Source organism: Pungitius pungitius, chromosome 6, assembly GCF_949316345.1.
Source record: "Pungitius pungitius chromosome 6, fPunPun2.1, whole genome shotgun sequence".
NCBI lineage: Eukaryota > Metazoa > Chordata > Actinopteri > Perciformes > Gasterosteidae > Pungitius > Pungitius pungitius.
In genome coordinates, this window is record NC_084905.1 from 16,860,788 (window position 1) to 16,873,665 (window position 12,878).

A 12,878-nucleotide genomic window follows, 5' to 3' on the forward strand; every position below is an offset into this window, starting at 1 on the left:
TCAAATTTGAGGCCAATGAGTGAGATTTCTGACAGATTTCTGAATCTGACAGTATCCCACTTAAAAGAGTCGTAGTCATCCGTTGTTAGTTATACAGAGCTCTGTGTTTACACACTTCACAATGATTATTAATACTGACCTAATGTAAGCCGAACATTTTTTGCCTAAGATTTAACGCTTGGTTGAACTGCAAAATCAGTGGGGGTTTCGCAGCTTTTTTTGCACAGAATTTGGTAGTGGCCAACTGTTTAAGTTATTAATTTTTTTTAAGAGATGAATTATTGATACGGTTTTAGGCTACACCACAGGAGCACATGCTCGAGTACAAACGTCTACTCACAGCTATTCTTCACAGTGGGAGGTGCTATAACAACACCGCACAGAGCTCTGCAGTCTTTCCTGCAAATTTGGACTGGAGATTTTTAAAGATTGACTTTGTTTTGGCGTTGGAAGTACCCTAGGGTGATCCCTCCCCTCCTCCATCTCTCAGCACTCACAGTGGAAAGCTCTGTGGGGTCCGACACACTCTCCAGTTTCTCGGCTGTCACAGCAGTCTCAGCCTGTCGTGGAGCAGATGTGGCCGAGCCCTGCGACGCACCACCCTCAGCCGCACGGTCCCCAAAGACCAACAGTGCAGCGAGCACATCCGTCTGGGGAAGGCCTGGGGACGTTGAGAGGACCAGAGCGGGGGCCGGGACTGATAAGGTAATGTCTGTCGTTGGGGCTGTGGCTGAGGACGGGGCAGGCTCTGGGGCTTGGGGAGGGGAAGGAGCTGGCACGGGGGGAGGCACGTCTTCACGGGGTGAGTCGACAGACTGCCCCGAGTCCTGTACACGCTCTGCTGGCGGCTGCACCGACAGTCACACACGAACTCAATTAAAGACATGCATATTTCAAGCAATTCATGTTGAGGAATAAAAAAATTAAAAATATACATCAAAAAATAAGAAATCAAACCAGTCAATACACAAAGCTGAAAACACATATCATGCGGGAAAGCTGGTACAGACATGCCCTAAATATCCAATTATGATCTAAATAAACTAATAATAATGTATATATGTAAATGATCAACTGATGGCTGTAACACACTCTTACCATGTGTGTCTTCAGGCATCAACAAAGGATTTATTTTGTGATAGAGAAAATGGATTTTCCGTCTCTGAAATGCCAGTCTACAATCAATCTCCTTCAAGTTGATATGCCTGTCTGGACAGTTGGTCTATGAATACCAAGGAGCCCCAAACAAAAACAAATGTGGCTGATCAAATGGTGTAGGATTACTAGGATTACGTCTTGTGAATAATTGATATCAAGGGACTGCTTTTGGAGAAAAACATCCCACGGTACTGAACCTCAGTACCTCCATCACATTCCCGTTCACCGGACATCCGTCTTCCACCGGGGGGTTCGGCTCCAAAGGGACTTGCTGCTCATCGTCCTTCTGGGACGTGTCCTTGTTGGACGGACACAGAGGGTCGAGTTGTTGCTCCTCCTTTGGCGGCAGGTGTGACTGGTTACACTTGACGCTGTCCTGCTTCGGGGTGTCTTTAACCGGGACGGAACTGACTTTGGCAACTATGGCGGCAGAGCGGGGCTTGGCGGTACGTCCTCGCTGGACCGTCTCCCAGCCCTCTGCATCCTTTTTACCTGGAAAACACGAGAGGGAAGAAGATGCGTTATGAGCTCTACATGAGACATGCATTCTCAAAATATTTTTCACAAACTTCTTCTTGGGGATGCATAAGGTATCTATCTATCCATTCTCTTGTTACAGTGCATCTTGGTCTGTGCAGGGGGGAATTCTTACCTGTTTTTTCTGCAGGTGCACTGGTTTGTTGACTGACGGTAGGGACGGACTGAGTGGACTTCACTCGGTCCGCCCAGCTCAGGTCTGTGTGAGAAAGCCGGGCTGCAGCCAGTGTAGGTGGGGGACCTCTGAATAAGGCATACAACACACATCATGCCGGAGAACGAACAAAGGTTAAAATGAAGCCTAAAAATGAAGCCTTCACTTTCGGCAGGTTTGATTTTCAATCATATTATACAAGTCTGTCTATCTAACGCGGCAGCAGCACTCTTCACTGAGAGGAGCATTGGACTATATTGGACAACACGCCTGCGTTATGATCAATATCCATTTCCTGCAGCATCAGATTTCAGAGCAGTGCACATATTGAACCGATGCTTCAGCAGTCTTTAACTGACACTTTCATCTACACCCTGCACTGATTCTATGGCCAGAGAGTGAGAGACACTGAAAATTGCATTAAACAAATGCTTCACCACCGGGAATCAATCGGTGTATTGTAAGATAACGTAGTCTGTGTCTTCTAACCTCGTTAGAAACCGGCACCATTTTAAATATTGATTGCTCAATAACAGGATGCATTGTGATACAGTTTGAATCAAATAAAACAATGATCTTCAAACAGATAAAATGTCTAATGGGGTTTCGGGGCAGCGGACAACCAGGAATGCGGTGAGAGACCTTACCCGAAGTTGAGGACGCGACGCGCGCCTGGAGACGGAACCATTCGGTCCGCTGACGGGCTCGGCATCACATGACGTCCAGGAGACATCTTACGCACCTCCCAGGCCAAAGACGTGGGCCTGAAGTCAAAGTGGCCAACATTACATAAATAACACTCATTTTAATTCTTAGTTGCCAAAAACGCACAGACTTGGCTCGCTTTGGCAAATCAGTTAAACAGCTGATTTACATGTAGCAATTTGCACAATAAATGGAATGTGTCAAAGTTTCAGCTTGTCTTATTGATTAACAGTATGCTTTAAATGAACAAATCAGGAGGGCACACTCTTTTTTAGTCAATTTACAGTCACAGTGGTCACTGTATTAAAGAGAAGCCAATAAGTCACGGATCTCTTGGAATTAAAGCAAATGCTATTGATCCGTTGTCTTTGTAACTCAAAGCCAGGTACCAGACACCAGCACTTCCAGTTTCACCTCAGGGAGCAATTGAAAAAAGGATGTGAATGAGTGAGCGGTAAAGCAAAGGGGTGAGAAAAGGAAAATAAAGGTCACCTGTTCTGGGCGTCCGTTTTCTCCAACTTCTCCTGGAGCTGGATCCAGTCTATGAGAGCTTTGAAGTCTCGCACATAGTTGTCCAACATCATCAACACCTCCTAAAAACAACAGCCAGGATGGAGGACGACAGAGATCATCAACACAAACATGGAGAAAGGTGCAATGCACAAACCAATTGAGAGGTGAGTCGACACATGCTTTGGATTATACTATACAGATTATATGCCTAGCAAATATCAAGACAATAACTATCTCGGAGTTTACGCAGCACTCAAACACTTAACCTCTAGTAATCTTTCAAAGCATAATATAAGCACAGAACAATGCTTTAAATCTTTGTTTAATTATTTCTACTTGGGTCATTTCAATAGTTTGATTAATAAAAAATAAATCTGGCTCTTGAAATGCTTGTTGAGTGCGCAAATCGGTTCAAAAACTGAAAGAGACCAGAAAGATTAAAAGGGTTACTGGTAAGCAAGATCAAATGTTGTCATTCACTGTCATTCATTGCTTAATTAATTGTGATGATATTTTATTACATATTGTTTATATTTTGTCTACTTATGTCAAGGTTTGTTATAAAAACCTGTGACTCAGAGTTGGTTCTCCTGAGGTAGTGGCCTTGTAGAGCTTTTTCCCAGAGCTCTAATGAAACGAACACAACTGATTGATGGGGAGCGTGAAGGGAGTGGTAATTGAGAGTAAAGCTTCACAGTGCTTTTAGTTAATAGACAAGTCAGGCCAGTGAAAGATGTCTCCAGCAGCAGGTCTGCTGATTAGAGCTGGTTAACAGGCAAAGACCCCCACTATGTCGTGGTGTTCATTTGGTAATGAAGGCTGAGATGGAGAGCGGTTTGCTCTTCTCTCGACAGATAAACCAACAATGAGTGAAGGCACCGTAAAGTGGCTTTCAGCATGTTAACAGGCACACTTACCTAAATACAACACTCACATAACATTTCATGAGGAATGACAAAATGTTTAACCTTCCAGGGGCATTGCCATTACCTAGGATGGCCAGTAAAGGATGTGGTCCATACAGAAAAACAAGAATGAACAGGTACACCCCAAGCTAGAGGGACTGACCTCTGGTAAATTATTCAGAGTTCAAGACAAACCATTCAACAGCCGAATAGCCTGGTTTGGTTTAGAAAAAGAAAAAAGAAATATATATATATATATATATATATATTAGGGCTGTCAAAAATAGCGCGTTAACGGCGTTAATTAGCTGTTTGTTGTTAATTACGTCAATTTTTTTGACGCATTTCACGCATGCGCAGTGTGACAAATTATTCAGGTCCGGAAAGAACCTCTTCTTCTAGGGAATGCACTTCATCCTATACAACACATTACTGCCACCTGCAGGCATACGTCAGGCCGTCAGGTTCAGCAAGTCGTTTGCGCAAGAGACCCGCACCCCCCCCCCCCCCCCCCTCCCCCTCCCCCCGGTTCTCGCGCAGCGGAACAGAGAAGAAGAAAAGCTCCGCCCAGCAGAGCTTTGCTAAGAAAAATAAATAAAGAGCAGCGCTGAGATAGAGGAAAGACCATCGGAGAGACCCGTAATACTGTTCTGAAACATGCGGAGGAAGAGAAGCCAATGCGATGTAATTCCTCCCAGGTATGGGGATATTTCACACTGAAATGGGGGTGGTAGCGGATTTCTTTGCAGCGCCAGTCGTTCTAATCGCCGCGCTTGACTTCAAGGTGTAACCTTTATTATTGTTCGGTCTGAAACGGCGCGCCCAGTGACGGGTGGTGCAGCAATATTGTTGTTCGGGTGGAAATCGGGAGAAAGGTCGGTCCGGGAGATTTTCGGGAGGGGCTTTGAAACATCGGGAGGGTTGACATGTCTGGTCATGTCTGGTCATCGCAGGAGCAGAAACTCACAGCAGAGTGGGATAAACTGCAGAGGCTCGAGACCCTTCTAGAGCCATGCAGGGAAATCAGTCTAACTTATCAAATAACATTGATTTGATTATTTTCTGGAATGAATTAAAAAATCAAATATCAATAACATGTATTTATGTAAAAAATAATAATTATGATAATAATAATGATAATTATGTATCTGTGTCCTGTTATTTATCTTTATTATGCATTTCAGAAAGAAAAAATTGTTAGGATTCAGGTGATTAATCATGATTAATCCACTGAAAATTCTGATTAATTTGATTAAAATTTTTAATCATTTGACAGCCCTAATATATATATATATATATATATAATAATCTACACATACACACACAAACACACACACACACATATATATAAATGAAAAATAATTCAAATGCATTCATTTACCCCCAAACAATCTGGAATGCCAAGTACATCCCTTGCCTGGCCCGGGTAATAACTAATAAATCAGCGATGGGATAAAGAACAGTTGATAGGAACTAATTGGGCCCGAGGGCTTGGGTTAAAGACGTGTAGGCATTGTTAATAAACATATATGAATCATTCTGCTGGGTGAACAAATTCCCTCTGAGTGTGAAAACATTTGACATCAGCACTGAGGTTCTCAAAAGTATACAAAGCATTACAGAAACAAAATATAGCCTTTATAACGAATTAGGCATCACTTCCTGACAATGATCATGTTTATGTCCATAAGTTCTTCGCTTGGAATTTTTTTTGCAATTTGTGTGAGAGCACACGATGCAGATTTGCCCACAGCTACACTGGGGGTTTGTGGCTTGGGGATATCAGAGCACTCTGCTTCCCCTCCAGATGACTCCATCATCTATCAGTGTCCATTAAGCCCAAGCTGGGTGGGATAGAGGATTAAGAACAGCAACCAGCTCAATGGCCATTAGACAGCATTAGGGTGTAGGGATACAGTGGTATGAGTGGGGGGGGGGGGGGGGGGACACACCAACCAGGCAGATGTCTGACACAGGCCAACTGGCAACATCCTGATCACACCACAGGGAACTGCACCGTGGCACCGACAGCAAGCCAACCAGACCACAGGGAACTGGGCTACGGCAGCGACCGCAGAGCGTCACCAGGACCACGCTGGGCGTAATGCAGCACGCGGAAGAATCAATAAAAACACAGTACCTTTGGCATTAAACCAATAAGCTCGGGAGCAACTTCACGGTGTCCCGGACACGCCGAACACGCCGATCCGCAAAAACAAACAGTGATGCAGTCGATGAGATTTGCAACAATTGGCCGAGCCCCATTTAACCAGATACCTAAGGACCAGCGGCGTGCGTGTACAATGATGTCTACAGTCCGTCGTTGGCATTCAGTCCAGCCGGGGCCCGAGAGAGTTCTGTGACGCTTCTCTCAGCATCGAGCCGTCAGAGAGCCCTTCTGACACGAAGCAGAAATGACGAGGAATGCGAGCTGTGAGGGAGACATTGTGTAATGATCCTAAAGCCCCCCCCCCCCCTCCCCCTAGTGTTCATAAATCAGGTTCCACAACCAGGGAACTCCTTTTGGAAGATCCTGATGCCACTGAGCCACAGTTTTCCACCCAGGCCACTGCTTTTGTCTTGACGCAGACTCACCTTGCATTCTACGACGCTCTGATCGGATTCACAGGTGACGTAGATCTCGTCCACGGCTCGCCGCAGGTTGTCAAAGAGGAAGGCCCAGTAGCGTGCTCGCAGGTCCACCTTGCGGGGCTGTCGGGCTTTGGTGGGGCTCTTCTCCGGCCCCTTTTCCAACAAGACACCAGCCGTGGCTTTATTTTCGACTCCAGCATTCTGGAGAGGCAAAGTGTGGACCACAAATGACGGGTAACGATTACAAACGTATCGCAGCGTTATGCAAGTCTTTTTATATTGCAACCACAGGACATATTTCCTGTTGGTTAAGACACGAGGTTCAGCTTGTATCTGCATCGTGTTACCAAACATGCGTTTGTAGTATGAGGGGAATAACGGGAATTTAAACCCCTTGTGGTAATGTTGGCCATCCGAGTGGTTTCAAGAAGTATTAATATTTAAATAGAAACTTAGGGGACTACAATAAAAAATGAAATTAGCTTAAACCACAATGCAATTGCAGACTGGGATTGGTGAATATTTTTCTCCTTTTCTTTGAAACCTCAGGTTTTTCAAAACGAGGAGTTTTACAGCGTTACAGATCCATTGCAGATTGCAGTATGTGGCAAAACAAATGCTTAGTACTTGTACTTAGCTTGGTGAATGGTGCCCTCTAGTGGAAGAAGATGACACACTAACCTGTCTCTTATTCCTCTGCGGACCAGAGTTGATCTTCTGGGTCCTGGAATTGCCACTGGAGTTGCTTTTGGACTTGACTATGGGGAGGAGAACCATTAGGCTTATACGGTGTATAATAATGGATGAAATAATTATTATAATAACATTCAATATGCAGATGAAATGATCAGGTGCTAAATAATATTCATAATATGGAGTTGGCTAAATTAAAGGATTAGTTTTTTATTAGAGGGCTTTCCCATTTTTAATAATCATGTAGCAGCTGACAGAGAGAAATTGTGTTCCTCTCTTATGAAGGCTGATTAAAAAGGCTGTAACTAAAAAATCTTCTTTTACAAGCCGGATAACTCATTGATTATAAAATAAAAAAGTAAAAACTACCAGACAGAGACCTTTATTTACATTTGAAGAAGAATAACACTTTTTATCATTCAGAATTTCACTGTGAAAAACTTGTGAATCAAGTTCTGCTGTGTAAACACCATGAACTACAGCGAAGCACTGAGCTGTGCCAGAAGAAAAATGTTCTTCCACATAACAAAGCACTGGGTATGAGTGTAAGCGCTCTCTTAAGAGATCCTCAGCACTGCGTCATTTAACAGTCTAGCCTTGAGATGAGAAATGATCATAGAGTTCCTTCACAGACTGTGACTTTCCCAAGGTTAGTTAATGGAATACTCAAAATAAATGACAACATCTTCCACCGTCCCAAAGATATGATAAGTCAAATAACCTAAAGCAAACATGTGCTGCCCCACTTACCAGCGCTTAATGAGGACCTAAACTATGCAAAGGTTACATCCCATTTACCCTCCGATCTCAATACGGCAGAAAATAGATCATATTAAAAGTGCACAGAAAGTCTTTTGAGCATGCAGCTACCAACCTTCCTCCTCTTTGTTCTCCAGAGGTACATTCCAGGCGATGAGGTTTCGAGCAGCGCGGCCTTCTTCAGCAACGATCTTCCTCACCTTGTCATGGCTGTTGGAGCGCTGAAAAGATGCCTGCACAAGAAACCGATTCAAAAAGAACTCAATGAGCCGAAAAGCCAAAGAGCCGAGCCAAACAGCATCAGCGTAATGAAATGTGAGCACAGACAGAATAGAGAATATATGTTGGATTCATTAAAGAGTGCATCCTTAATTAACTAGTGTCCCTCGGGGTAACAACGTGGAATGACTCCTTGTCTTTATCTAGGAATGCAAGAATGTGTGGATCGATAAGGATGATTCATTTTTATATCTTTGTGTAAAGGCCTTTTGCTACGATCATTACTATAGTCGTGTGTGGACAGTTGCAACCCGCTGCAGAGGAACCGCAGGTAGAAATTTGAGGTGGATGAACCGAGAGGGCGAAGAGCAGAGACCTGAGCATTGGGAAATTGGAGGGGTGTTTTATATTTTGTCTTAGGATAATGTATTATTCATACCAGAACATTCTTTAATTGTTAATGAAGACGTTGGCTTCATGGGGTGACCTTTAATATGATATTCACAATAATTAATCTTTGGTTTCCAGTCAGTTCAAAAGATAAGTTACGCAATACTCGATAAATCAACAAATGCCACAAAAACATCAACATGTAGTTTATTTTAGCCACAACTGAAAAACTGCTGAACTGCATCTTATTCTTGTGTGCCACAGTACTTCATTGTTATCAAATTTACTTTGTCATGGCGAACCCAGGCAGTTTGTAAAAAAGAATAAAACCTGTGCCCATGTGCTATTAGGAAACTAAATAGCTTTAGTGGTGAGCTAACCAATAACACAGCCCGCATGGGGAATAAGTGCTGTTGCTATGGTTACCTCCAATGTAATACATCATGCACAACATTATTCTCTAGAATGCTTAAAGGATTGTTTACAGCAATACAGCTTGTGATTGTAGACCTAAATAAGCTGAAACGTGTTTATACACAAGCAGGCCGGTTGTAGCCATGAATTCAAGCTATGATGAATTTTAAAACAAAACTGAATCAAAGTGTGTGTGAGTGTGTGTGTGTAACAGAGCGCCTAAAAATACATTATTCAAATCTGAAACAGATGTAAATGTCACACAACACATGTTAACTGTTTGTTGGAGAAAGAAGCGTCTCATAGCAACACAAACAAAGAGCAAAATAAGTTGAACAAAATGTCACAAATAAAAACGACTAATTGTTATCACAGATGACCTGGAAATACCCAATTGTGTTCAATCTAAAATAGCGTGACTGCATTGCAATAACATGACAAATGTATTTGTCCAAACCAAAGCCACAATGGTGCACACATTAAGTGGAAGGGAGAGGTCTGCTGGCACAGACTGTGACAGGGAACAGCCAGCGCCGGGAGCTGTAAGCGCGCTGCGTGGCTGGCATGCGTCATGGCTCACCTACACATCCACCATGCATCAGCACAGTTCACTGTCACCCCGGTGGTGAAGCAGACATCCTTTTGAGCAGTAAGATGTCCCGTGATGCACCGCAGCTCAGCGGTCAAACGTTCATGGATTATTGCAGAGAGCAAATCTGTGCAACCCCCTGGAAGCAATACCCTCCACAACTCAATTATCAAAGTCACACAGACGAAAGCACACAGTGTAACCGGCAGTCTACAATAATATGGTGAAGCTTGCCCTTGTTAATCTAATTTTTCAATTTTCAGACAAAAATTACACTGAACCTTGTCGCAATAGTCAGACCCTTTTGGCTCTTCCTCTCCCAGAAGAATGGCCTGTTCTGCACTGTTCAGACTTCATTTAGTCCAACAGTGACTTGAGTCCTGATACATATTCTTCAGTCGGACAACTAGAAGATGTGGTTCCAGACTTAAGTACGTTGTTACCTGAAACTACACAAAATCGGGAGCCAGTTCTCCTCTTTATAGCAAATGAGTCATGGAACAAACTGTTCCCCCTCTTTTCCTGGCTGCCTCTCACTACCAACACTGTTCAGACAATACAAATACAGATTGAATCATTCCTTACGCAACACACTCACAATTATGGGACGCTGTTTAAGCATTATCAAAGGATTTGAACCATTAAGTCAATAATTACATTTTGGTTTATTTGACTTAATATGTAATTATCTTTACAGGCTATCATTCACATGACAGTAAATGTGAGAATGGCTCACATGCAGAAGCAGCATGCATACATGGGTCTGATGCTATTTAACGTCCCTAAGGGAGATACCCAGCTGACCTACTTTTGCTCTTTGCACATCAAGTGGTCCGGGCTGTATTCGGCCAAGTAGAAAAAGTACAACGAGATAAAAGAACACAGGCCAATTGTAAAATGAGCAAGAACTAGTGGCACAGGTCGGCATCAATGCACCGTCTCCCATATACATTGTGTAAATATTTACTCAGCGGTTACAGGGTTTGGCAGCCCTTTGATGACAGATGAATGTTGTGGGAAAAACATGCCTTCTTTCAGCTGATGGCTGGCAAACTACATGCAGCAGTCCGAGGTTGCATGTAAAAAAAGGCCAACAGAAACATTCTATTAAACCACTTAACCAGCTGTAAACAAGCCGTCTGCTGGGCTGCACGGTAGAAAAACAAGACTCATTGTGGAGGATAACTTCTGTTTGATTCTCTGGCCCGGCAGTCCTTCTCCGTGCACCAGAGAGAAAACTATTTCCCGAGACTGAACAAGGAGGGCAAGTGTAAGGTTTCCCTTTTGGCAGGAAAGTTCACCGACATGCAAGCAGCGAGATAGTGGGTGAGATCTTGCTTATTAGGAGAAACACAGATAAAAATCAAAAGATAAGAAGATACATACAGAATAGAAGTACAGTCTGTAAGCAGGTTCCTCGTCCTTATCCACCCCTGACATAGTTTTGCAGCACACTTCAGGCAACCTGTTCCCCCACGCCAGCCCTGCCACTTGTGCAAGGGGACATCGTCATCTGACAGCAGCACCAAAAATAGACTCCTACTGTGTAGTCCACACTGCTACAGCAACTTGCCCAGCTGTGTCAACTCCTCTCCCAGTGGCGATATAGAGAGACAAGTGCTCCCACAGTCCGACAGCCTTGCCTTCCACTAATCTAGCCTGAGCCCCCAGTGCTCTGCTGAGTTAGCAGCCATTTCTTAGGCCTGACTCTCTGCCCACTGCCGGCCTGACACTCTTCTACTCTCCACTGCATGGAGCTTCATATATTTACAGCTTCTCTCCTCTGCATCAGAGCCCTCCACCCTCTCTCTCTCTCTCTCTCTCTCTCTCATATCTCTCATTCTCCTTCTGCCACAGAGCTGCGCAGTCATGTGCACACAGCAAGGCTGCTGCTCTGTGCCCCCCCCCCCCCCATCCTGTGTGATGCCAGTGATGAGAGAATAGCTGCAGGCTAAGAGACTGTGTATGTGTGTGTGTGTATGTGTATGTGTATGTGTGTGTGTGTGTGTGTGTGTGTGTGTGTGTGTGTGTGTGCGCGCATGCGCAAAGGAGAGCCTGTGTATGTATCAGCCTCTCAGGGTGATGCTCTGTATCTGTATCCAAGTGGACCATCCAATAATTTAATTTAAAGCCTGCTGGGGGGCGGGGGGCAAAACACAAACACAAGCCCACATGGTCGGGCCGCCTGCAAGTTATATACAAACAAACAAACTGCAGGAAAAATATGGGGGTAAACGAGGACAGCAGGATAAGCAAGATCATCTGGTACAGACGTATCCATCACTTGATGTAATACTGACAATGGGAGATTACACTAAAACACAAAAATCCCACGATGCACTAGCGTGTTCACAAAAATCTCACAGGACAGGGTATCGTCATTTAGTAAAAATACACAAGAGGGCGGACAACTTGTTAGTAAAGTAACTTAACACATGGGCTGAGGGCATCAGGCAGGTGTCCCCGGCCAGCTGGAACCGTCAGCTGAGTGAACCCATTCTCAGTTATAGGGCATTTAGCTCAAGCTAGCAGGGACTGCATGCTCTTGACTAACGTAAAATCAACGGTCACTATATTTCGGTTGTGAGCAATCGGCTAGGATGTCGTAACGAACCTTTAAAGCGGATATAGATGTATTCTTGCTTTTGCCTCCTCCATGCGAAGAGCCTGAGCTGTTGCTACCAGACCTCTCCCTCCCGTCCACACCTTGGCTAACCCTCGGGCCGAGACGGTGCTGCCCAGCTCCACGCCGTCTTCCATCATGGCGGTTGTCTTTGGACATCGACCCCGCGGTACGTTCGACGCGTAGCAGGTGAGATATACAAGTCTACTGACACAGTTGTCTTGTTGTTAGAGTTGATGGAATAACATGTCAGATAATAAAATGACAGAGAGGACAACCTAACGACAAAAGCAGGAAGTCTGTTAAATTCAATGTTGATTGAAAATGGGATTATCCAATGAAATTGCTGAAACATTGACAAAGCATTTGGGGCACCAATCACATACGGTGCAGTTCGGGTTAAGGGCGGGACTTCAAACTGCGTACCATGGCAACCATGAAGACTGAAGATCGGGCGGGACGTTTGTTTGATTACTCATGTTTGTCAAGCATCTACGGACCCAAAGAGCAGCGTACCTGCCTTCAAAATAAAATCTTTTGGGAGCACCTTTCTCTATGGAACTATACTGTTTGTTTACCTGGCTATGTGGGTCTATTAATTAATCTACTTGACTGTACACAGAGTAT

General features: G+C 44.1%; 1 protein-coding gene across 3 annotated transcripts in view; it reads right to left on the reverse strand.

The window, feature by feature from the left end:
• scaper (S-phase cyclin A-associated protein in the ER) overlaps window positions 1-12,561 on the reverse strand; it is a 51,497-nt gene extending 38,936 nt beyond the window's left edge. Inside the window, exons 1-9 of one of the 3 annotated variants that reach the window (XM_037450887.2) lie at window positions 12,243-12,561; window positions 8,132-8,249; window positions 7,246-7,322; window positions 6,568-6,765; window positions 3,047-3,147; window positions 2,497-2,613; window positions 1,811-1,938; window positions 1,364-1,650; window positions 498-848 (exon numbers count right to left, since the gene is read on the reverse strand). In XM_037450887.2, coding sequence (XP_037306784.2) covers window positions 498-848; window positions 1,364-1,650; window positions 1,811-1,938; window positions 2,497-2,613; window positions 3,047-3,147; window positions 6,568-6,765; window positions 7,246-7,322; window positions 8,132-8,249; window positions 12,243-12,410 — 1,545 coding nt within the window. In that variant the 5' untranslated portion in view covers window positions 12,411-12,561. Of the gene's footprint in view, window positions 1-497; window positions 849-1,363; window positions 1,651-1,810; window positions 1,939-2,496; window positions 2,614-3,046; window positions 3,148-6,567; window positions 6,766-7,245; window positions 7,323-8,131; window positions 8,250-11,014; window positions 11,439-12,242 lie in introns of those variants that run through there. The other 2 variants (XM_037450888.2, XM_037450889.2) reach the window with 2 other exon arrangements.
• Window positions 12,562-12,878: the final 317 nt, after the last annotated feature.